Source organism: Ornithorhynchus anatinus, chromosome X5 (assembly GCF_004115215.2).
Source record: "Ornithorhynchus anatinus isolate Pmale09 chromosome X5, mOrnAna1.pri.v4, whole genome shotgun sequence".
Lineage (NCBI taxonomy): Eukaryota > Metazoa > Chordata > Mammalia > Monotremata > Ornithorhynchidae > Ornithorhynchus > Ornithorhynchus anatinus.
This window is the reverse complement of record NC_041753.1, coordinates 52,943,031-52,968,787: the sequence shown is the minus strand read 5'-3', so window position 1 is coordinate 52,968,787 and position 25,757 is coordinate 52,943,031. Positions and strand designations below refer to the sequence as shown.

At 43.6% G+C, this 25,757-nt stretch overlaps 1 protein-coding gene across 4 annotated transcripts in view; it reads right to left on the bottom strand.

Moving 5' to 3' along the window:
- Nucleotides 1-25,757, bottom strand: part of GLIS3 (GLIS family zinc finger 3) — a 489,852-nt gene that overhangs the window by 402,053 nt on the left and 62,042 nt on the right. For 3 of the 4 annotated variants that reach the window (XM_029055436.2, XM_039910817.1, XM_039910816.1), the window contains one exon: nt 19,670-20,157. In XM_029055436.2, coding sequence (XP_028911269.1) covers nt 19,670-20,057 — 388 coding nt within the window. In that variant the 5' untranslated portion in view covers nt 20,058-20,157. The remainder of the gene's footprint in view (nt 1-19,669; nt 20,158-25,757) is intronic. The other variant, XM_039910818.1, reaches the window with a different exon arrangement.

The following is a 25,757-nucleotide window of genomic DNA, read 5'->3' as shown; positions in this document are numbered from 1 at the left end:
CTGATAGAGTGCTTTAAAGCCAATGGTAAAGAGTTTCTGTATGATGCAGGAGTGGATGGACAAGCACTGAAGGTTCTTGAGGAGTGGGGAGACATGGACTGATTTTTTTTTTTGATTTTTTTTTTTTTAAGAAAATGATCTGGGCGGCAGAGGGAATTGTGAACTGGAGCAGAAAGAGAGACAGGAGGCAGAGAGGTAAGCAATGAAGCTGATGATCTAGTCGAGGCAGGATAGGATAAATGCTTGGATCAGAGTAGTAGCAGTTTGGATGGAGGGGAAAGGGTGGATTTTAGTAATGTTATGAATGTAGAATCAATGGGATTTGGTGAAAGATTGAATATGTGGGATAAATGAGAGAGATAAGTCGAGGTTCATGCCAAGGTTATGGGCTTGAGAGGGAGGATAGTGGTACTGTCTACAGTGATGGGAAAGACAGAGGCGGGGACAGAGTTTGGGAGGGAATAAGGAGTTCTGTTTTGGACATTTTAGATTTGAAATGTTTGCAGGACATCCAGGTAGAGATGTCCTGAAGGGAAGATGAAATGAGACACTGCAGAAGAGGAGAGAGGTCACGACTGGAGATATAGATTTGGGAATCATCCGCATGGAGATGGTAGCTGAAGTCATGGAGGCACATGAGTTATCCAAGGAAGTGGGTGTAGATGAAGAATTGATGGGGACCCAGAACTGAATGTTGAGAGACACCCCAACCGTCAGAGGGTGGGAGGCAGAGGAGGAGCCTGAAAAAGAGACTGAGGAGTGATAAGAGAAATAGGAGGATAACCAAGGAAGGATAATGTCAGTGAAGCCAAAGATGGATAAAGTTTCAAGGAGAATCAGGTGGTCTACAATGTCAAAGGCAGCTGAGAGGTCTAGGAGGATTAGGATAGAGTAGAGGATCAGATCTGGCAAGAAGGTCATTGGTTACCTTAGAGAAGGCTGCTGTTTCTGTGGAATGAAGAGGATGGACACCAGACCGGAAGGGATCAAGGAGAGAATTGGAGGATAGGAAGTGGAGACAGTGGGTGTAAACAACTCTCTCAAGACGTTTGGAGAGGAATGGTCAGAGCGAGATGGGGAGATAACTGGAGGGAACCATGGGGAAAAAGGAGGGTTGTTGGGTTTGGGGTTTTTTTTAGGATAGGGGATATGTAAGCATGTTTGAAAGGAGTGGGGAGAAGCCATTAGAAAGTGAACATTTGAAGATAGTAGTCAAGGAGGAAAAAAGGGAGGGGACAAGTGTTTTAATAAGTTATGAAGGGATGAGGTCAGACACACAGGTGGAGGAAGTAGATTTTGAGAGGAGTCAAGACATCTCTTCTTGAGATACCGCAGGGAATATAAGGAAAATTGAAGAGGGAGTGGGTACTGGAGAGAAGCAGAGGAGATTTTAGGGAGATCACGCCTGATGGTTTTAAGTCATGCCTGATGAAGTATGTGGCCAAGTTAGTAGGGGAAAGAAATGGGAGGGAGGATGTGGGGACAGGCAGTTTGAGGAGGGAGTTAAATGTGTGGAACAGTTGTCAGGGGCAGTGGGTAGGAGAGTGAATTAGAGGACTTCCACTTCCTTAACTACACCCATCTCCTTATGACCGGAGGCCCCGGCAGGACTACACCAAGGTTATTCATTCATTCAATAGTATTTATTGAGCACTTACTATGTGCAGAGCACTGTACTAAGCCCTTGGAATGTACAAATCGGTAACAGATAGAGACAGTCCCTGCCCTTTGACGGGCTTACAGTCTAATCGGGGGAGACAGACAAGAACAATGGCAATAAAAGAACAATGGCAATAAAAGGTTAATGGGGGTTAAGACTCTCTGGAAACCCCCAAACCAATAAGTGTCCAAAATACTCCCCCAACTTCAGTAAAAGGGTCAGAGAATCAGACACTCACCAGAGTATTGGCATTTCTCTCTTGAGGTCCTACTATCTGGAGGTAAGTTGTCTCCAATGGTGGTGATATAAAAGCCAGAAGGCCAAGCTACATTGGCTGTGGGGTGAGTCTGCCTAGGAACCTAAGGGTAATTGAGGACTGGTGAACTCAACCTGAAGTAGATGAACTCAATTCTTCAAATCCTACTGTTGGCTGGCCAAGGGCTAAAGTCAATCAATTCACCTATTGTATATAGTGAGTGCTTACAGTGATAATAGCACTGTATTAAACACTCGAAAGAGAACAACAGAATTGGTAGACACGTTCCCTGCCGACAGTGAGCTCAAGTCCAGCAACTACTGAATTGGTAGCAATTCTTCCCTCTGAGGAGGGGGTTCTAGATGACTTATGGGGCAAAGAAGGATTCAGAAGCCATGGTTGCAATAGTGATTGAAAGTAGCATGGTTGTGTGGAAAAAGAAGAGGCAGAAGAGAACATGAGAGAGAGAAAATGGAGATATAACGGTAGGCAAAGATGGAGGGAAAATGAGGAAAAACAAGGGAGAGAAAAATCAAGAAGCAGAATTAGCCTGTTCTAGATGTCAAGATGGGGAGCGGAAGAGAAACAGCTGCCCAGGTCACTAGCTAGTCAGTCACTGGGGCACAAAGAGTTCCCCAATTGTTGGTTTTCTCAGGACCTCTAAACCCTCAGAATAACCCTGAAAAGTAGTGTGGCCTAGTGGAAAGGGCCCAGGCCTGGGAGTCAGAGGACGAGGGTTCTAATCCTGACTCTCCCACTTGCCTGCTGTGTGACCTTGGGAAGTCACTTAAATTATCTGGGCCTCAGTTTCCTCATCTGTAAAACGGAGATCCAATACCTGTTCTGTCTCCCCTTTAGACTGTGAGCTCCATGTGGGACAAGGACTGTTTCTGATCGGATTATCTCCTATTTACTCCAGCATTTAGAACACTCCTTGCCATATAGTAGGCAATTAAATACCACAATTATTATTATAACTCTGAGCATAATGATAGAAGTTGAGGGTCATCCTACCTCAGCTAACATTTTGTTTTTTGTTTTTTTCCTATTTCACCGCTTCCAGACCCTTACCAAGACCAAGACCCTTACCAGACCCTTAGCATGCCCTTAAAATATGGGGCAATGGCTCCCCCAGTATCTGCCTTCTTGTCGTTAATTTTCTCAAAAGAGCATACTGAACAATTCAAATATGTATAATAATTCTTTATAGGAAGTATTTCCTTGCCTTGCTGCAATTCTTTTATATTGGTTAGGGTCAAATTCAGTCCATTCCTATAGTTGAGCTGCAACCTTAAGAAAAAAAATCTTCTCTCAAAATGAGCAGCGTGGCTCAGTGGAAAGAGCACAGGCTTTGGAGTCAGGGCTCATGAGTTCGAATCCCAGCTCTGCCACTAGTCAGCTGTGTGACTGTGGGCAAGTCACTTAACTTCTCTGTGCCTCAGTTCCCTCATCTGTAAAATGGGGATTAAGACTGTGAGCCCCACGTGGGACAACCTCATTCCCGTGTCTACCCCAGCGCTTAGAACAGTGCTTGGCACATAGTAAGCGCTTAACAAATACAAATACCAATACCACTCCCTTAAAAAGAAACTGTTCACCCAGGAAATAACTGAATAGCTCATTAATACTCCCTAAACAAGATCTATACATCGCTGTTTACTTTAACACACCCACATACAAACACTAGAAAACTCTTAAAGGAGCCCTTTTGATAACGTTATGGGAACCACGAATGCCATCATCCTCCTTTTCCTTTAATAACAATTAGCTGTTGTCCTGGCTTCCAATTTGGAACTGAACAAAACAATTGAACAAAAACAGTAAAGAAGGACACAGGGCATTTTGTCCACCTTCCTTGTTGCCTGCAGTGGATAGTTATCCTCTGGATTATAAAAGAAGTGGTACCTGTCTAGGTCATCATCATCAAGGGTATTTACTGAGTGGGCACTGAGTATAAAGACCTTTACAAAGCACTTGGTAGAATACAACAGAAGCAATACCTATGGTCACTGTCCTCTAGTAGTTTACTCTAATAGAGTGAGCAGATGGACAGAATGATTGACGAACAGTGGGAGAAGATAAAACGAAGAGTAGTACAAATGTATCAGAATGCAATAGCTGAACAAATCATGGAATATACAAATAATATAAAACAATGAGGTTAGGAATGAAATACCTAAGTGCTAAGGGTGGCTGTTTGACACTAGTAGGGTGCTGTGAATTAATTGGGGAGGGTTTCCTGGAAGAGGAGGGATCTTAGAAGGGATTTGAAGATGGAAGGAGTTGTGGCCTGGGAGAGCACTCAAGTTCAGAGATGGCTTTCAAGTGACAACTAACTGGGAGATAGCAGCATGGCCTAGTAGATACAGCACAGGCCTGGGAGTCCAAGGATGTGGTTCTGCTCCCAGCATCGTCACTCGCCTGCTGTGGGACCTTGGGTAAGTTGCCTCACTTCTCTGGGCCTCAGTGACCTCATCTGTAAAATGGGGATTAAGACTGTGAGCCCCAAGTAGGATAGAGAATACGTCCAACCTGATTAGCTTGTATCTACCCCAGCGCTTACAACAGTGTTTGACACATAGTAAGCATTTAAAAAATACCATCATCATCATCACAGAGTCAGGAGAGGACATGCACTCTTCTTCCTGCTTACCTGCAACGGTCTTGCTTCCCAGAAAAGCCGGGTTGCAGAAACAATGGCCCTGAGGAAAACTAATTATACCCATTCAATCATATTTATTAAGCCCTTACTGTGTGCAGATCACTATATTAAGGCGCTTGGGAAACTACAATACAACAATAAACAGTGACATTCCCTAGCTCGCAGTCTAGAGAGGGGGAGACAGACATCAATACAAATAAAGAAAATTACAGATACATAGGTAAGTGCTGTGGGGCTGGGATGAGGGGGGGAAGAGAAAAGGGAGCAAGTCAGGGAGATGCAGAAGGGAGTGGGAGATGAGGAAAAGTGGGACTTTGTCTGGGAAGGCCTCTTGGAGGAGGTGTGCCTTATTCATCCTCCCTGCTGCCAATCAGCACAGGATCGAGAGTTGTTCTGTCCTGGTGTGTTTGTACTGCTCTCTGCTTTATCCTTGCTCTTCTTCCTACTTTCACCATCTGTGAATCATTTCTGTCTGCCCCCACAGTGAACTGTATGTTCCTTGAGGGCCAGGAACACCTATCTTGCTACTCTCCCAAGTGCTTAGAATACAGTGCTTAGTACATGGCTAAAAGCTTAGTACTGTACTGTCTACACAGTAAGCACTCAATAAACACCACTGATTAACATTCAGGAGGCACTCACTAAATGCCACTGATTGTTAGGGTGGAGTGAGACCCAATGGCAAATCTTCTCTTTGGGGATCAGAGAAGAGAAAAAGGAGTCAGAAGAGGGGAAAAACAGCAGCCAAGATCAGTGAGATGTGTAAAGATCCCTCTTGCAGCTACAGTGGAGCCAGGGGAGGCCCGAGGGTACTGGGTCGAACACTACTGGTAAGTGCTTGACTCCCTCCATCTTCCCTGGTCCGTCTCTGATTGTCTTTCTTCCTCAATTCTTTCTGTTCATATTTAGTCAAAGCATGACTCTTTTCCTAGAGCCATATCAATATTAAAAAACACTCCATCACATGAGACAGAAAAATGAATGTGCTACACACCAGCCTGCAATCGCCAATGCAATATTGAGCTTACCCATAAAAGAGAGGCCTCTTGGATGCAACTAAGACCTAAACTTTATTAACTATATCATTGTCCAACAGAGAGACCATGGTCCTATGACTTTCACTAAGCTTAACCCTCAATGTTAGACTCACCATCGCTTGATACACTCTAAACTTTCACTAATGACAAAAACCAACATTTCACAAAGTAGCACCAAGACCACCCGGACTGCTAATTGTCAGGCTCTCGGGGAATTAACAACCATGCAAGAAGCTTTGCAACAACATAACAGTAGTCTTATAGAATCAACCAATCCCATCTTGCTTTCTTGGTGCTGCGAGCAAACAGACGCCTATAGAAAATGCTGTTGTATAACTGGCTTAATGAAAATGACTCTGAGAGCAAACAACTACTTACATCAGAGCCAGCAATAAACCATCAGCAAGGTGCTGACAAGAGAAGGTCTTGAGAAGTTCAGGGAACAACATTAAGACCTACATCCTCTAGCAACTACTAGAAAGATTCAGCCGACCTGGAAATGTACCAAGATCCTAAAACTGATTCATAATGATGTGACTGGCCACAGTGGCATTGAAAAATCCTTTCCCTATCCCTAACAGACTGAAGCAGAGCTGTGTATTAAGTGCATTCTTATCTAATGCAGTAGGGAATCTGGAAGCTGGGAAACTTCCAACTTATTAGACAAAAAGCCTCATCTAAAGTTCTTGAATCCGTAATAGAGGATTCTTTTACTCCGATGGACTGTGCTCTAAAAGAACACAAACAAGAAAACATACAGATTAATTTGAACCACTTTTCAGATTCAAAACGGACAGTGGTCCCGAAGCTGACCAAGGTCCGTGTAGCAGCCTACACCGGGTAAGCCCTATAAAAACCCAAAGATCTCCATTGGACACACAGAATTTAATGAAGCGCCTGGTTCAGGGATGCAAGGATAAGCAAAATAGTAGAAAACTGATTCAGGATAAATCAATCAATGGTATTTATTGAGCACTTACTGTGTGCAGAGTACTTTGCTAAGCTTTTGGGAGAGTACAATACAACAGAGATGGTAGATGTGTTACCCGCCCACAAGGAGCTTACGGTCCAGAGGATGTTCGGTCTTCCTTGAGAGACTGACAGAATGTGGTGCCAGAGTGTCAAAAAGTTTCAGACCAATGTCTATAGAGCAATTTTATTGTCCCAAAATCCCATAAGGCTAAAGAGCTGAACTTTCCACCAGAGCACTTCCGTAAATCCACCTGTGTCATGTGTGTGATCTATATTTTTTAATGGTATCTGTTAGGCACTTACTATGTGCCCAGTACTGTTCTAAGAGCTGGGGTAGATAGAAGCTAATCAGGTGGGACACAGTCCCTGTTCCACATGGGGCTCACAGTGTTAATCCCCGCTTTACAGATGAGGTAACCAAGGTACAGAGAAGTTAAGTGATTTGCCCAAGGTCACCCAGCAGACAAGTGGCGGAAGCAGGATTAAAACCCAGGTCCTTCTGATTCCCAGGCCCCTGCTTTATCCGCCATGCCATGTCAAATGAGAGGGCAAGATTCAAAATACTGGTAACAAGATCCTGGAATGCTGTCAGTCCACTAGAAATGAAGCAGTGCTCTTCACATCAGAGCGCTTCATACAGTGCTTTGCACACAGTAAGCACTCAATAAATACGATTGAATTGAATGGAATCTTTGCTTGATGGAACATGTGAGGAGAATGGACAACAGGAGGATACTCAAACAGCACTCATAAGGTGAATTAGACTGTAAGCCCGTCAAACGGCAGGGACTGTCTCTATCTGTTGCCGACTTGTTCATTCCAAGCGCTTAGTACGGTGCTCTGCACATAGTAAGCGCTCAATAAATACTATTGAATGAATGAACTGAAGCGAAAGAGAACTGTACCTAAAGAGGACAGAAGAAATTAATCAATCAGTGGTATTTATAGAGTGATTACAGTGCACAGACCACTAAGCGTTTGGAAGCGTAAAATTGGTAGCCACGATCCCTGCCCATAAGGAAAGGGAAACATTTAAAGACAGGACGTAGCGAAGCCTCAGATGACGTTACATGGTGTGGTCATCTAGGAGACAATAGCAGAAGGCAGACCACCCCAGAGTATAGCCATTAGATAGAGGGACGTTCTTAGAGCAGGGACTTTGGGCAGATTACAATACAAAGAGACAGAACAAAAAAATGGCACAAGGCACAGTGTATAGCAGCACTGGAGCAGCAAGGGACAATCTTTATTTGCACACGGTGGGGAAAGGCTTGTCAATCATGCACAAGATAAAGCCAGCTTCAAGAGTGTCATCACTGAATACCAAATGTTAGCTATATCTTGATATTCAAATTCTAGGTGCTGGGAGAATTGAGCTCACTAATAATAACTTTATGTTTAAAGACCTAAGGCATACAAATACACTGTACACTCCTATGGATGGAGGGATGCATTTTCAGGTTAAATAATGAGAATACTTTATTTTGCCTTTCCTCCCTTCCTCCCTCTTCTGCCCAGCACAACCAAGTTATGTTACATCTTTGTGCCGAAGGGCATGCCCAGGGCCAGTCATAGTGGATGCTGGTGGCTTTTCTATTGTCAGCGTGGCTGCTGCTCTCCAGCAGCTTTTTGCAGCAGCTCAAAAAGCCACATTGGGAGGGAGTGGAGCAGACACTGTCAGAGAGCACTGCTGCCTGGGCAGCTCCTTCTCTGTTTGAAGCAGGCATAAAAGAATGGAGGAGATGGAAGCAACTTGTTCTCCTCTCTGAGATTCATTAGACCAGTCTACCTCACCAATACATAAACTATTAAAGTCCTTTCTATGAACCCTAGTAAGCCTGTTTACTTTCTGCAATCCAGGTCACTCTACAAAATATTCAAGGGGCTTTGTTTAATGTTTCGCTCACTTGTTCGTGCTTTTGGTCTTGGATTTTTTCTTTTTACAGAAGGAATATCGTCAGCTATAATAATTTTGTATTGTTATTTCACTTTAGAAATATAAAGATGGCAACGCCTCCAAGATTATAAAGAATTGTTATTTGGAACACAAATGAAGGATTCCTACTCCAGCTTGCTGCTGAACCTCAGCCAATGTTTTTCTTTTGTTCCAAATTCACACAGACTCACACAAATTGTGACATTTAACAATCCCCTGTATCTAATTTGAAATCATTTCTGGCTCTAAATAAACAAATACATCTCCCAGATCATGTTGAAGAGCAGCTGACAAGTGCTACATGCAGTGTTCTCCGTTCATAGAAAGGTCTCAAAGACACTGGATGTTTTCCCACAAACTAAGGTTTTGGAAAATGTTGGTAGGTGGGGAGCAAGAGTGGGAAGTAAAGTCAAGGAGAGGGGTGGAGGACATGCCAGGCCTTCATTCTAGAGAGAAATACCCCCCGCCGTCCATCTCTCTCTCTCTCTCTCATTTTGAAGTAAAGAAGAGCTATGTTAACCTCAAAGAACAGTTTTTCCAAGCCAATAGAGCCAGCATCCCCATTCCATGGAGTGCTGACCAGACTTCTCAGATTCACAGACATTTTCTATTGACAGGACTCCAGATTCTCTGTGTCTTGGATGCCTAGGGAAAGAGACAGGCCTGCCAGTTTTGCAGAGCAACCAGCTTTTCAAACGGGTAAGGTCTCTTCAGTGCCAATTTATACAGTAGAGATGGCCTTCCGCCAGGCTCAGGGGACTGACTCTGGGTCCACAGAAGAGAAATTTCTAGCTGGCCTCAGGCTGCACCACCAGCTCTGGAATGGCTGGACTCTGGAGTAGGAAATCTGGAAGGCAGCCCAGAAATACTGCCATTCTGATCTACAGAGCCCAGACTTTATAATTAAATGAGGGCTGGCTCTGCACCGTGAGTCGGTGCTTCGTCACCCAGTCCTGCCAGAGACGTGGGACACCAGGAGGCAGGCTTGGAAACAGAGGCGGGCCCGCCATGGCAAAATCACATTAGCACAACAAGGGACTATCTCTGTGAGTGCACGACACAGAAGAGAATATGTCAGGTAACATTATTTTTCAGCCACGTGGATAGTGTCAGGAGCATCGTCATCAAAAAAATGATAGATTTCTGCTCTTGCCCCTTCTCTACTATCACTCAATCAGTCAGTAGTATTTTTGAGCAGTTACTTTGGGCAGAGAGAGGTAGGAGAGTACAATGGAGAGAGTAGTCATGATTCTTGCCCTCAAAGAGCTTATAATATAACAGGGGAGACAGCAGGTAAGGTAAATTACAGGTTGTGGAAGCAAAAAAATTTCAATGTGTGTACATAAGTGCTATAGAGGAGAGGAGGTGGGGGTGAGTACCCAAGTGCCTTGGGGGATAAGGACTCCAGCGATCCAGAAGGGAGAGAAATAGGATGGAAAGATCAAAAAGCTAGAAAATAATAGTGATAGTTGTATTTGTTAAGCGCTACATACCAAGCATTGTAGATACAAGATAACCAGATCTGGGGAAGCAGCATGGCCTAGTGGATAAAGCACAGGCCTGGGAGCCAGAGGACTTGGGTTCTAATCCCCGCTCTGCCACTTGTCTGCTGTATGACCTCGGACAAGTCACTGCACTTCTCTGCACCTCGGTTTCCTCCTCTGCAGAATCAGGATTCAGTACCTGTCTTCCCTCCTACTTAAGACTGTGAGCACCATGTGAGACAGGGTCTGAGTTTAACCTGATTAACTTATATCTACCCCAGTGCTTAGAACTACTAAAAGATCAGACCCGATCCCTGTCCCACATGGAGCTGGGTCATCCGGTCTCTGCCTATAGAACTATACCTACATTATCCCAAAGAGATAGAAGTTTGCCATTTTCTTAAAAACCTCCAGAGATGGAAGTTTCATAATCACCCTTGGGAGGTTTCAAAGACATAGTCCTTCGATCAGTCAGTCAATGGAATTTATTGAGTGGTTCCTACTAAGCACTAAGCTAAGTCCTAAGCACTGGGGAAATACAATTCAATAGAGCTAGTAGCTTAAACTATAGAGGGAGAGACAGTCATTAAAATGAATTACAGGTAAGGGAAGCAGCAGTGTGGTTGGAGTGCTTAAAGGGGACACATCCAAGTCCATAAGTGACACAGGAGGGAGGGAGAAAGGTTGGGGAAATGAGAGGTTAGTCAGCGAAGGCTTCCTAGTAGATAGGATTTTAGTAGGACTTTGAATATGGGGAGAGTAGTGGTTCCTCAATCCTAACAGTCAGAAACTTTTATCCAAATGGCTAACCTCCTGCATGAAGCCAACGGGATTAATTACTTATCACTAGTTAAAAACAGGGGATCGCTAAACACCACCACCCACATAAAGCCTTTCATATACTTAAACTGTAATCTCTTCAGGCTTGCCTTGTTCCAGGCTTAAATAACCCAAGCTCCTGTAACCTTTCATCATGATACCTATGTCCCTTTACTCGTTTTTCTTACCCTCCACCCAAGCGGTAAAGATTTAGGCCTTTCCCTTGAGGACCTCAGAACCTAAAGGGTATGTGTTGAGGTGCATGGGTATGAAAGCAAACTCTGATTTTTCAAGAAAAACTATGAGGGCTGAGTAAATGTTATACAGATATGAAAGTATCCAAGCCTAGCATACAATCAAAAAAGGAAAACAGAATTTAAACTGGAAAAAAAAACATCTGGATTAAGCAAGGCACAGATGGGTGGGGTGAAGGAGAAGGGAAAGACAGTTTAGGAGGTGGGTTGTGATGACTGAGTCACAAAACACAAGCAAAAATATAGCCACCCAGCAGGCCTCCTCAGGATAGTTATTTTCTTCTCAGTCTGTCGGGTACTTTGAAAGAAAATAAGACTCAAGACAATAATGAAATAACTGGAAAAAAAGGACTATGTTTGCTTAACATCTGGGGCAAAATTATCCACCCCAAAGGCCCACTGATGTTTTTTTATAAACAGACAAATAATGGAGAAGCTGGGGCATGGACCACATGATACACATTATACCGCATGGTGATTTTTCCACCAAATGCCTCACTACCCTGGTGTTCAGGGTTTGAATTCTGCTTATTTATCTCATTAACCAAACCCCTTTTGAAATCAGGTGGAAGAGCCACAGAGACTGGTGTCAGTAATGTATGGTTGCCACAGGCTGTTGTCCTTCAAGGCTCTACCATTTAACCAAAGGCAACAACAACAAACAGCTGTGCTGAACCATCTTTGATCTGACAGCAAAATGATTTCAAAATGCTATGCAGCTGAAGGTGATTTGGGGGGTAGGAACTTTTTAAGGTCCCTGACAGCCTCTCCCTCCCTTGGTATCCAAATATGTCGTGAGTAATCCAAAAGACTCATAACAAGGCAACTCACTGAACATCTTTGACACACATTGAACGCCAGGTATTTTTTCTGTCACCAAGAAATTGGTTCCTTTACATCCTCACCCTCAAAAAATTGAAAGTTGTCGTGAATGCCTCATTTTATTTTCACCAGTCATTCAGTGGTCTTTATTGAATCCCTAATATGTGCAGGGCATTATACTAAGCACCTAAGAGGGTACAAAGAGAAGGTCCCTGCTATCAGGGGGGTTTACACCTTTCAACCAGTCAGAAATCAGATGCATATCCTAGCCCTGCCAGAGAAGAAACACAGATGTCTTCCCAGATCTAGCCCTAGACATCTTCCCTTTCCTGGTTAATGTTTTCTAATCCTTTACTCATTGGGGCAGATGCTGGCAGGCAATTAAGTTACTTGTTGGGTGAAGAGGTGGTATTTTAGTAGGACACTGTTACTGAATGATTCCCCAGAGCTTAAAAGCATTTATGCATCTCCCAAAAGGCAATGATTTCCCCTAGTGGCAGCTTACTGACCCTCAAGTATGTGCTGTTCATTCTGTCGAGGCAGGACTTTAAACACGATATCAAGTTTCGTGTATATTTCACAGCCCACTTATTCCCCATTTTGAAAAAGTGTGCTGCTTTACCTGTATGTCCCCTGAAAGATATTACTTCTATTACTTTTTCAAAATACAAACAACAAAAGCAGTAAAGTTTAGGGATTGATGCCTGCAGACTTGACAGCTTTGTTGAAATGAGAAATATGAGTTATGGATCAAATTTAAGACTTTGTTTTTCAAAGACAAGTTATGTGTATAAGCTCACTAGTGAAATGATGGATTCTGGTCATCTGAACCAGTTATCTGTGACTTAGTTACCTCTTCTTTTTTTTTAATGGTATTTGTGAAGTACTTACTATGTACCAGGCATTGTACAACGCAACTGGGTAGATAAAAGATAATTAGATTGGACACAGTCCCTGTCCCACATGGGGTTCACGGTCTTAATCCCCATTTTACAGATGAGGTAACTGAGGCACAGAGAAGTTAGGTAACTTGTTCATGGTTACACAGCAGACAAGTGGTGGAGCCAGGATTAGAATCAATGTCCTCTGACTCCTAGGCCCCTGCTCTTTCCACTAGGCCATGCTGCTTCTCTTTTACTTTTTAGTCATTTGCATTTTGGTGATCATTATTAAGATTTTTTTTTTCTTGGATTTGTGAACTGTGCTGTGGTCTGCTGCAGTATTTGGTGGGCTGACCAATTTAACAACAGTGAAAATATTTATTAAATATGGTCACTAGTTATAGGCCTAAAATCTAATTTGTCAGAAGCGGAAAGCAAAACATTACCTTAAGGCAATATTTTTCTAATACCTAATCCTATTCATAATTCATGACATTCCACTGTCTCATTTTAGAAACACAGTTTAGACTGTTATTTTGGAAAAATGAAACGTTAATTCATACTTATTTGGCAGGAATGGACGTAGCTCAAGATTGCGCACTTACTTTTTTTCTCAGGTAGACAATATGCTTTGTCCTCTGAAACATCACCTTGTTGAAGCTACTCGAATAATCTGGGCATATTTACAAACTAAGAACAGCTCAAGCACATCAGTTGTAAATGTGGCATTCACCTTGTGCTTCACTGTCATCTACTTCTCTGTCACCAAAGGCAGTGGGTGCCGATATTTCTGAAGAAATGGCAGCACTCAGAACAGTAATGGAGGCTGAGCTACCAGAGCTACCAAACTGGACAGACTGTGAGATCCCACCCAATTTAAACACAGAAGCACATACATGGAAGATGCTATGTCTGACAAGCAAGAGATAAACTTCAACTTCATGTCCTGTTGCACGCAATAAAAAAAGAATATAGTCATTTAATGAGGAATTCTAATAAAGTGGCAAACAGCCTTTTTTAATTGGAATAAATCATGCATGCCATTCGGTGTACTGTACTTGGAAAGCCATGCTCAATTTAATCAATAAATTACACAAACTAGTCCCTAGGTAGCCAAGAAATAAACAAAAGCAAACATTGGGTTTTACCTGCCTTTTTCACTGGACAACTGCCTTTTTGGCTGCATCAACTGTAATAATGACTGTGATACTTGCCTGGGTTGGTTATTTTGGGAGACTTTTCGAATATTTATTTTATTAGCTCTAAATCTGCAGGCAGCCACAGTGGGAGTGCAAGGATAATGTAAATGATTAAAAAGCAAAGGATCAAAACTAGCTGGAGATTTTCCCCATATTTCATTAGTAGCTTCATTCCTTCCTAGGTAGAATAAGGCCCGTTTCTCAACCTGCCAACTTTGCTAGCCCCCTCATAGTACTTTCTTGGACTCCCATCTTCAGTCCAGTTTTTTCGGGTCAGGCCTGAGATAAGAAATGGTCTTTGAACTTATGTGGGTTTGCTCAAATGTGCATGAAAATTTGAAGTCATGTACATTATTTAATAAAACCATAGGCCTGTTCCTGGCAATTAAAGAGAATCAATGGCTTTCCTATTTGGAAGTGCATCAACTCTTTCAAAGCTCAGAAGCCATTTAATAAAATTGCCTCTTCCAGTGTTAATCCATATAGAATTTTTTAAAGCCCTAGCAATTGAGATGGGATCGATACCTTTTGTCTATATTACCGAGTTGCTTCTCACTAGCTCTAATCAACAGCTGGCTAATGCCAGTGAATAACTCTCTCCGTCTCTATAGACAGCAAAGCCAAACAAATAACTCGAGAGGCCCAGAAGTAAATTATTAGCCTAGAACAGACCCACGGTCAGTGCATTAAAATCCTGGTGACTTGAATCCATTTCAAAAAGTGAACAATTTATTCCCTACTCCCCAGTTGGATCGCACCAGTGGCAGGGAATTGTATGAATTATACTTCTTTCCATTCACTTGGCCAAGTTCAGTGCCTTGTGCAATCAATCCTATTGATGATTATATTAAAAAGGGCATTATAGGAATTAAATGTTTAGTTAATAATAAACTATTTAGATTTCTTTGAATAAGAAAAGAAATTCGGGGAATCATGTAATTATGCATTCATTAAAAACTGACTCCACTGAGACCACTCTTGTCGAGGTCACCAATAACCACCTCCTTGACAAATCTTCCTCAATTCTCCAATGCTTTTGACCCTGGGGATCATCTCCTTCTCCTGAAAACACTATCTAATTTTGTTTTTACTGACATACTTCACCCTTATTTTTTGACTTCCCTCTCTGGTTGATCTTTCTCAGTCTCTTTCATCAGCTCTTCCTCTGCCTCCCAGCCTCTTAACTGTGGGTGTCCCTGAGGGCTCTGTTCTGGGTCCCCATCTCTTCTCAATTTACATTCATCCCCTTCCATGACTTCAAATACTACTTCTCGGCAAATGCCTTCCACATTTACCTCTCTAGCAGCTCTGGCCACTCTCGTTCTCTCCAATCTTGCATCTCTTCCTGCCTTCAGGGTATCTCTACTTGGTGACACCTCAAACTCATCATGTCCAAGTCTGAACTCCTCATTCCCACCCCCCAATCCTTCCCCCAACCTAACCTTCCCATTACAGTTGAGAACACCACCATCCTCCCGTGATTGAAGCCCATGGGAAGAGAGACAGGAGGCAGAGAGGTCAGCAAGGATGCAGTAAACAAGGCAGGTAGAATAAGTGCTTGGTATCATTGGAGAGAAAAGGGTTGATTCTAAAGATGTTGTGAAGGTAGAACTGACAGGATTTGGTGACAGAATGAATACGTGGGTTGTACGAGAAAGATGAGTCCAAGACAGCGGACCTGTGAAACGGAGGGTGGTGGTGTTGTCTACAGTAATGGGAAAGTCAGGGCGAGGACAGGGCTTGGATAAGAAGAGTTCTGTTTGGAAAATGTTAAGCTTGAGGTGTGGCGGGACATCCAAATCGAGATATCCTGAAGGCAGGAGGAACTACAGAGAATGAGAGAGATAGGGGCTGGATACGTAGATTTGACAATCATCCACACATAGATGATAGTTGCAGCCATGGAAGTGAATGAGTTCTCCAAGGGAGTGGGCATAGATGGAGAATAGAAGGGGACCTAGAACTGAGCCTGGAAAGACTTCCACAGTTAGGAGATGAGAGGCAGAGGAGGAACCCACAGAAGAGACTGAGAATGAGTGGCCAGAGAGATAAGAGGAGGATGGGGAGAGGGCAGTGTCAGTAAAGCCAAGGTTGGATAATGTTTTCAGGAGAGACACTGTTGAAGCCGCTGATAAGTCAAGGAGAATTAGGATGGAGTAGAGGTCACTGAATTGGGGAAGAAGGAGATCACTGGTGACCTCTGAGTGGGCAGTTTGGGTGGGTGTAGGGGGTGGAAGGCAGATTGAAGGGGGTCAAGGAGAGAACTGGAGGCACCAGGTGCAGTTAACTCCCTCAAGGAGGTTGGGGAGGAATGAAAGGAGGGAGATGGGGCAATAACTGCAGGAAGTTATGAGATCAAGGCGGGAGGCAGGGGTGGTTAGGATAGGGCATGAGCATGTATGAAAGCAGTTGGGAAGAAGCCACTGGAGAGTGAACACTTGAAGATGGTGGTCAGAGAAGGAAGAAGAGAGGGGGCATGTGTTTTGATAAGGCATGAAAGGTGCAGGTGGAGGGGGTGGATTTTGAGGGGAGGCAGGAGACCTCCCCTTGAAATACTGTTGAGAAGCACGGGAGAATCAAAGAATGGGCAGGAGGAGGGAAGAACTGGAGAGAGAGGAGCAGGGAAGCTTTAGGGAGATCACGCCTAATGGTTTTGATTTTATGAATAAAGTATGTGGCCAGGTCATTAGGGACAAGAGATGCCAACACTCAAGCAAGATGACTGAGAACATTTTCTTTTGCTGTGGTGTTTGAGTCCAGCTGTAGTCAATCACAATACTGGTGCAAAGCTGTGCCTAAGAGCTTTAAAATTTGAATTATGAGCCCATAATCATTTTTTCCCAGTCTGTCCACACCACAGCGGTATATATTAAACAGTATAATTCATCAGCATTTTTTTACTAGTTCCTGGCTAAAAGCTAAGAGCAATATACATAAGCTGACTATATTATTTCTCTTAACTAGGATCCTGAGACACCGATACACTAGCCTCTTCCCTCTAAGCAACAATGTGAGGAGGGAAGGTAGAGGGAGGAGAAATGGGACCTAAAGTCTATTTGCAATCTGGGACAGACACAGTAAAATACCACGATTCTGCAGGATCTCGCCTAAGTATGCTCCATGCCTGGTGTGGAAGCCCAAGCATAATGATCAAAAACTCTTGGGGTTGGGAGAAAGAGGGTCAGAGCAAGGTAGGATGACCAACTAAGCAGTAGTCCCAATTCTGACATAACTGGATTTTTCTAAAACTGCCCAAGATGGGTCTGCTGTTGCTAAACCACAGCAAAGAGTCAGCCTACATTTGAGGTTCTTCTCTAAAGTTTCCAATGGCACTGGAAGCAGCGTGGCCCATTGGAAAGAGCCCTGGCTTGGGGGTCAGGACCAAATCCAGGCTCTGCCTCTTGTCTGCTATGTGACTTTGGACAAGTCACTTAAGTGTTCTATGCCTCAGTTTCCTCATCTGCAAAATGGGGATTCAATACCTGTTCTCCCCCTGACAGATTGTGAGCCTCATGTGGTACTTGGTTATCTTGTATCTACCCCGGCGCTTCGTATGGTGTTTGGCAAATAATGAGCACTTACAAATACCACAATTAGAATGTGACTTCACCACAGGAAGCTGCTATCCAGGTGAAAATTTCATCTGGGCTAAAACTAGGCCATTACAAGATGGGGTCATGTCTTGGCATTTTTGAGCCTACAGCTCAGACTCCACTCCTGCATCCTCAAAGCCTTTTATGTTTTACAGAGTCCCTCCACCCAACTGGATTGCAGAGCCTCAAATGCACATACGAACATCTCGAAGAGCTATTAGAGGCCGGATAACTTCTTGGGTACGCCCTACATCTGATCGGCTCGAGGGGAGTCTGTCTGGGCTCAGAATGTTTCCCGGGAGATCAGAGAGGTCTTAGGAAGCTCAGTGAGAAACAAGTGTCCCCATGAAACTTCCAAGAGGCTACCAGAACCATCCCCATTCCCTGGAATTCCCCAACCTGAAAGTCATCTAGCCCAGAGCAGATTTTCCCCTCATGGCAGCTGGAAAACTTTGGGCTCAACACCAGCCTCCAAGATAGTTCTGAGGCGGCCCACTTCCACCTCTCGGGCTGGGGTACCCCTTTCCTGGCAGCAAATACAAAGTGGCAGCAGTTTCTGCAAAGAAACTACAATCTGCTGCTTTGTCAGAACTGCAAATTATACTTTTGGCAGGTAGGAGGGGCATAGTGTTCCTACATGATTACTCAACACAGGTGATGCGCTAATTGCAAGCCTGCCAGAATACGAATTGTGTTTGAAACAATTTATATGACATTTCAAACACTGATACCTCATGTGATTCAGTTTTTTAACAGCATCCATACAGCATACATTTGAGAGGTTCTATATAAATATTAACAAATGTCATATAGCAGAAATTGTATCATTGGGCTGTTACTTGTTTAGAATTCCCCTCTGCCGAAGCTCTCACCACCACAACTGAACTGAGCAACAGGGCAGTGAATAGGAGTTTCTGACATTGGCTGGATGATACATTTCAGTGCTCAGTGCTTAGTACAGTGCTCTGCACACCTTAAGCCCTAATAAATACTATTACTGCTATGTCTGAAATTCCTATCAACAAGCCAGAGGGTCGATTTTTGTGTGGCCTGCCAGCTATACCTGCCTCTAGTTTCCAATCATTCATCATCCCCCGCCCAGCCACTCTCTTCCACTGCTCAGAAAGTTCAGTTTAGGCAGAACTCCTGGGGCCAGGCATTGGCAGTGGCAGCAGAAAGGTGTGGCAAGCAACAGGGAATGAGGAGGGGCAGGGAGGAGTAGTAGCCATCCCCAGAAAAATGCTGGGGCTGGGCATAGAAGACAGGGAGAAGTAAGAGTCTCCCTCCCTCCATACTTCATTCCTTTCTCCCCACTTCCTTTGTCCTTCTTCCCTCTCCCCTTCTCCCTTCCCCCACCCCCATCTGTTTCCTCTTCCACCTCTCCCTTTTCTTCTTCTCCTCTTCCATTTCACATTTCTCTCCTTTGGCCCTTTCTTCTCTCCCTCGGCAACCTGTAGCATCTGCCCCCCCACAAAATAATAATAATATTAGTTATGGTATTTGTTCAGCACTTACTGTGTGCCAAGCACTCTTCTAAGTACTGGGGTAAATGCAAGGTAATCAAGTTGTCCCACGTGGGGCTCACAATCTTAATCCCCATTTTACAGATAGGTAACTGAAGCACAGAGAAGTTAAGTGACTTGCCCAAGGTCACACAGCAGACTAGGGGTGGAGCCAGGATTAGAATCCACAACCGGACTCCCAAGCCCGTGCTCTTTCCACTAAGCCACGCTGCTTCTCACAAGACCTCATCCCCATTCCACCTGAGCCCCCCAGAGTCTGGTCACCTTGATGATAATGTTCCCCCATTCGGCCCCCAATTCTCAGGCTTAAAAAAGTCTATCAAACAACGAAAAGTCAACATTGTGCCCTAAATTGCATGTGCATATACACACCCTCTCACACACACAGGAGAGCTACCTATCGGTACCAAAAAACCAATCTTTACTCCCATATCTAATCAACTTTCTTTTTCTTCCCCCCACTAAGGGCCCAGTGCCAAAAAGAGAGTGATTAGAATTGGAAACAAAGCAATTTAAAAATGATTTTAATGTTTACTGCTGTTATTTTTAAATCATGGAAAGATAATCCTACCTTTCACCGAGTTTGTGGGAAAGGGGTTTCCAAATTCCTGCTGCTTTGACTTTAAAGAATGTGGCGGCGGCATGCCTGGAAGCTGTGGGGCTTGGAATTGAGGCTTTCCATTGGTAACCACTTGTCTCCTTGGGCTTAAAGCCGGGAGGTGGATAGGACTATCGGCTAGGTTGCTTTGAGGAGCAACTCCTCCTCCCAGGGGCATTTTGAGATGGAGGCTGTTCGCCAGGTTTCCAATAGCTGGGCTAGGGGTACTGACGTTGGATGATGGGCAAGGCGTCCCCGAATGAATTCGGAGAGGAGGGATTTGCTGTCCATTGATCATCCCTGGACCCTGAGGAGTACCTGATGTTCGGTGATGACTCAAGCCGCAAGATCTCCCGTTCATTGTGAAAAGCCAATGGCAAAGGGTCAACAGATCCAGCAGCACAGGAGACTCCGCCTTTCAGTCCAAGTCCAAAATGTGACCCATGACATAACCTTTAAACCTGTTTAAAAACAAGAGTTGGTTGTTGTTGTTTCTTTCAAAAATTCAATCTAACACAAAAATTCTTCACAGTAAGTATTCACCATGCAGCACACTCATTATAAGTGTCAGGAGAGGGACATCACAGAAATACTTTGCCTCTGAAAGTTCTTTTCATCCTTCCATTCCACCCATTCACCCCTTCACATCTGACAGCCCATCACTCTCCCTACCTTCAAAGTCTTATTAAAATGATGTCTCCCACAAGGGACCCTTACTAAGCCCTATTCCCTCTCCCTTCTGCACCACCCTCATACTTGGATCTGACCCATTAAGCACTTGATATTCACATCACCCTCAGCCCCACAGCACTTATATAGATATCCATAATTTGTTTTAATGTCTGCTTCCCCTTCTAGGCTTTAAGCTCTTCATGGGCAAGGAATGTGTTTATCAACTTTGTCGTACCATACTCTCCCACGTTCTTGGTAGAATGCTCTGCACACAAGCGCTCAATAAATGGCACCGACTGATTGAACTGACATTAGGATATCCAAATAGCTCCCTCATGGTGAGTTGGAAAAGTGGCGAGAAAAAAAAAATGGAGACCAAAGGAAACAGTTTAAGGATGTGGTAAAGTGTAGCCTCAGACCATATGGCAACATGGCTAAAAACTAGGAGACATCTGCAGTGGACTCACATGACATATTGCTCTTTTGGAGCAGAATCTCTGAGAGGATCAGAAGATTAAGAGGCAAGATCGGAAAACAACAAACATAACATCCCAACACAGAACTGTTTTTGGGTGTGCAGGGTGGTCAGGACTGAGGTGACACATTATCCTCTCAGGCACACACAGGGAAGCAGTGTGGCTAAGTGGGAAGAGCATAGGTCTAGGAGTCAGAGGACCCTAGGTTTTAATCCCAACTCTGCCATTTGTCTGATGTGTGACCTTGGGCAAGTCTCAACTTCTTGGTGCCTCAGTTCCTTCATCTGCAAAATGGAGATTCAAGACTTGGCCTCCCTCCTACTTAGACCGTGAACCCCACGTGGGACCTGATAATCTTGCATATACCCCAGCACCTAGTATAGTGCTCGGCACACAGTAAGCACTTAACAAATACCACTATCAATCATATTTATTGAGCACTACTGTGTGCAGAGTACTGTACTAGTCACTTGGAAGAGTACAATATAACTGAGATGGTAGACACATTCCCTGCCCACAACTAAATATTATTATTATTATTACATACTTATGGGTAAACTTGACCATCAATGATGTCACCTTTGGAAACAAAGTGTGATCTCGTTCTCTCATATATACATCTGTCAAATATATATATATATGAAAGACATATCTCTATACATTGTGTGCATGTGTGTATGTGTGCATGTGTGAAGACCCAGGTTCTGGCAAATCCTACCAGCTGGGGCTCTGTCATCACTGGTGAAGTCTTCTGGCCAAAAGAACCCCCCTAGGGTGTTCTGTGAAATGGACAGATCAAGGAGGAAACACTGTTAAATAGGTGGCAAATATGAGCAGCAGAGATCACAGTGGCCTCCAAGCCATGGCTCTATGACACAGTCAGCACCATGCTATGGTCACTTTGACCATTACTAAATCCTGAGCAGAAAAATAAAACCTTGGCATGCACCTTACAGAGGGCTGCACCTTCTCCCTTCTCCTTCTCCTTCAGGACTGAGGCTCATATATTGTTCTCAATGGGGGGCTCGATCACATTTTTATATACTTTCACTGTAGGTTGGTGCTAGAGGAAGAAGTATGTAGGAAGGGTTATAATAGGACATTAGCAAGGTTAGGAAGGAGGGGGAGAGCTCCATCCTCCCAGGTTGGGACAAATTTAAGGAATCCAGATGCCTCCAACTCTGAAAGCTAGGAAGCCAAGAATTTTTAAGATATCAGACCAGAAACCTAACAGCATGAATTAATAATGCTGTGGGGCCTCCAAAGCCTCTGCATGCCTTTCTTTATCTGTGGGAAAGCTTTCACATCTTCCAAAGAGTACTAGAGGGTGAAAATCTGGGTCCCGGTAGGCCTTGTCTTTCAGGGCCTTCCCTGCAGGCCCTGCATAGTGCTGACAGCAAGTACTTTAAAGTATTAGGGCAACAGCACCATATTGTCTATGAGTTGGGCTGCAGAGTTGGAAACCACCGATTTAAGTATAGATAGAAGAGGGTGGCTGGGGGGGGGGGAGGGGGGGAATCTGTGGGAGGAAAAAAAGACCTTGCTCAAGAGAACAGCGGCTGTCCCTCTAATTGAAATACATATGTAGACCCACGCCAGCAAACAAATGCACATTCACACAAACACACACCTAGCAGCCATTAAACTGAAGGGAGTAAAAACTGAGCAAACAAAGGAAATGGAGATAGAGTGAAAAGCTGCTGCTAGTTGGAGTCCTCACTGGAATGGTCTCTGCGGTCCTGCTGTCAGCCCATAAGGGTACTACCAAGAAGGTGCTGACAGAAGCTCCCAAGAACAAAATAGACTGTAGGTCATCTGAAGAAGGGCCAAATAACAGACAACCTGGGGAGGCTGGCAAGGAAAGTAATCTCTAACCTCGGTTGTCCATGGCTGTCATTAGAAAATCAAATGAGTTGAAAGACTAGTGAAGGGATAGGCTGAAATTTTCTCATAACTGGCAAGTGGCATTTATGTATCACCCTAAATTGAGCAAAAGCTTTTTGAAAGTGATTTTTATATAGTCTAAATAATCAAAATGATGCAAATCCCAATGATTTTTGAGGGATTTTTTAAATTTTCTATTTTTTTTTGAACTATTCTTATTCTGGAATATTTAACCTCACCAAGTAGCTGTGTCACTAGAAGCAGCACTTTCTTTGCTAGCAATCTTTTAGGACTACTAGAATGGCCTAGAAATATAAGTATGCACTTTACTGTGGTATTTGCATGGTATCCTTTCCGAGCACTTACTATGCGCCAAGCACTGTACTAAGCACCGGGGTAGATGCAAGATAATCAGGTCCTACATGGGGCTCACAGTGTAAGTAGGAGGGAGCACAGGTATTGAAACCCCATTTAGCAGATGAGGGAATTGAGGAAATGAGAAGTGAAGAGGCATGCCCAAGGTCACACAGCAGGCAAATGGCAGAGTGGGGATTAAAACCCAGGCCCTCTGGCTCCCAGGTCTGTGCTCGTTCCATTAGGCCACACTGCTTCCCCATTTTGTTAAAGGTATACCCAAAAAATAAATCCAAGTGACATAAATATGATGGAATGAGGTTGTGGAACAAAATGAGAAAACAGATCTTGGGTTCTGGCAGTTTATTCCACCTTTGCGTTGGAAAATTCTCAACACGGTCTCTTGTAATATTCAAGGGATCTGGGTTCCATTCTCAGTTTATCCACTGACTCACTGGGTGATCATGGGTAAGTCATTTAACTTCTTGGAGCTTCCCTAGGTAATGTTTGCCAGGCATCTACTGCACATAGACTTGGGGAGGATTAGTGAAATACTGGCTGTAGAATGCTCTGATCTCCTCAGAAGGGGCTCCCTCAGTAAGATCCAACCCCATCCCCACCCAACGACCTCCACGCACACACCTAAAAAGGCATTTAAAGAAATGTGTTATTCTGGCAATTAAAAACGGAGAATTGTCCAACATGACTGGAAACATGAGTCACTGAATCCACCACAGTCTGAGTGACAAGGGTCTGTAAACGTGTGAGCTGGACCAACTTTCAAATTTTCAAAGGAGTCATTCGATACAGCAACATTACTCGATTGCCTTCATGTGCATGTAGCTCCAATCAAAAACTAAATAAAATACATATCTGAAGAGGCAAATGGGAATACCCTCATGCCACCAAATTGAAGATGAGTTTATACTCAACTAAAATAGCTAGAAACAAATAATTCTCGTGACATTCCAATTCCCCACATTTATTACCACAGAATACTTTCAATGCTTCAACTGAAGAAAATAAGCTTTTTTTTTCTTTTTTTCTTACATTCCACCTGTAACTCAGCTCTGAAAGTCATTCTTCTTCTCCTCAAGGACGTAAATACTAAACATTGGACCTGAGGGAACGTGTCTTCCAACTCTGTTATACTGAACTCTCTCAAGTGCTTAGTACAGTGCTCTGCACAAGGTAAGCATTCAAAAAATACCATTGATTGACTGCTTCTACTGGCAAAATGGGAAGGGAGTGCTTGCTTTTTGATTCAAGTTGTTTAATCCCCATGTTCAAAACCAGTTTATTTCGGTATAATGACTGGTACAATAAAGGCCCGAGAGAATGACCGCACCTCCACGAATAACATACTCTTTTCTCAAACTGTCCATGTGAACGAGAGATTAGTTGATATTGCTATCCCCATTTTATGTGTGGGATCACATGTACTGCAAGTAACTCAAGTTTATATATGAAATCTATACCAGGACTAACATTGAGGTCCAGTGGCTTGGACTCACAGTTCTGGTTTCCATCTACCCACCAAGGCTTAAAGAAAGGTTAACGAGTCAGGTCAAGCAGCGTGGCTTAGTGGAAAGAGCCTGGGCTTGGGAGTCAGAGGTCACGGGTTCTAAACCCGACTCTGCCACTTCTCTGCTGTGTGACCTTGGGCAAATCACTTAACTACTCTGGGCCTCAGTTCCCTCATCTATAAAATGGGGATGAAGACTGAGCTCCATGTGGGACAACCTGATGACCTTGTATCTACCCCAGCACTTAGAACAGTGCTTGGCACATAGTAAGCGCTTAACAAATACCACCATTAAGTAGGTCCAAAAGTAATAATAATAATAATGTTGGTATTTGTTAAGTGCTTACTATGTGCAGAGCACTGTTCTAAGCCCTGGGGTAGATTTACAGGGTAATCAAGTTGTCCCACGTGAGGCTCACAGTCTTCATCCCCATTTTACAGATGAGGTAACTGAGGCCCAGAGAAGTCAAGTGACTCGCCCACAGTCACATAGCTGACAAGTGGCAGAGCTGGGATTTGAACCCATGACCTCTGACTCGTAAGCCCGGGCTCTTTCCACTGAGCCATGCTGCTTTAAGAACCGTGGCAAACGCCTTCATTTGACGAGACATATGTTTACTAAAAGTATGTGCATAATTTAATATCCTCAGGCTACATCTAGTTTTCAGTAGTTTTTACACCGCTTCTGAAATAAAGCATTTCTTAGCCTGAAGAGTCAAAACACATTAAATGCACAGGTAGATATGAAACGGTGATCACTTGTTGAGAATAAATTGTCACCGGGTCCACTTGTGGAATCTTTACCAAAGAGAAAACTACACATAAGAAATATTCTTTCTAGGGATTTATTCCTTTTAATTAATTTTTGTAAAACTAAATAAAAGTTCTTTCTTCAACACTGCCACTTGCCTGTTCTGATCATAAGTGTCACTGATGCCATTTCTGATTGTTTTCACTATAAAATGTTGTATGACTAGAAGAATATAGATTAGAATGCATATCAGTATCCAATATAATTTATTCTTATGCACAGCTGCAGGGTGAAGCACATTTTGCAATTCAATCGAGGACAGAGCTGAATGTTCTCAGATCCCAGGGGTTCATATTAATAAACAGAATGTACCTTGTCCTAGTACAGGTGACTGGTTCC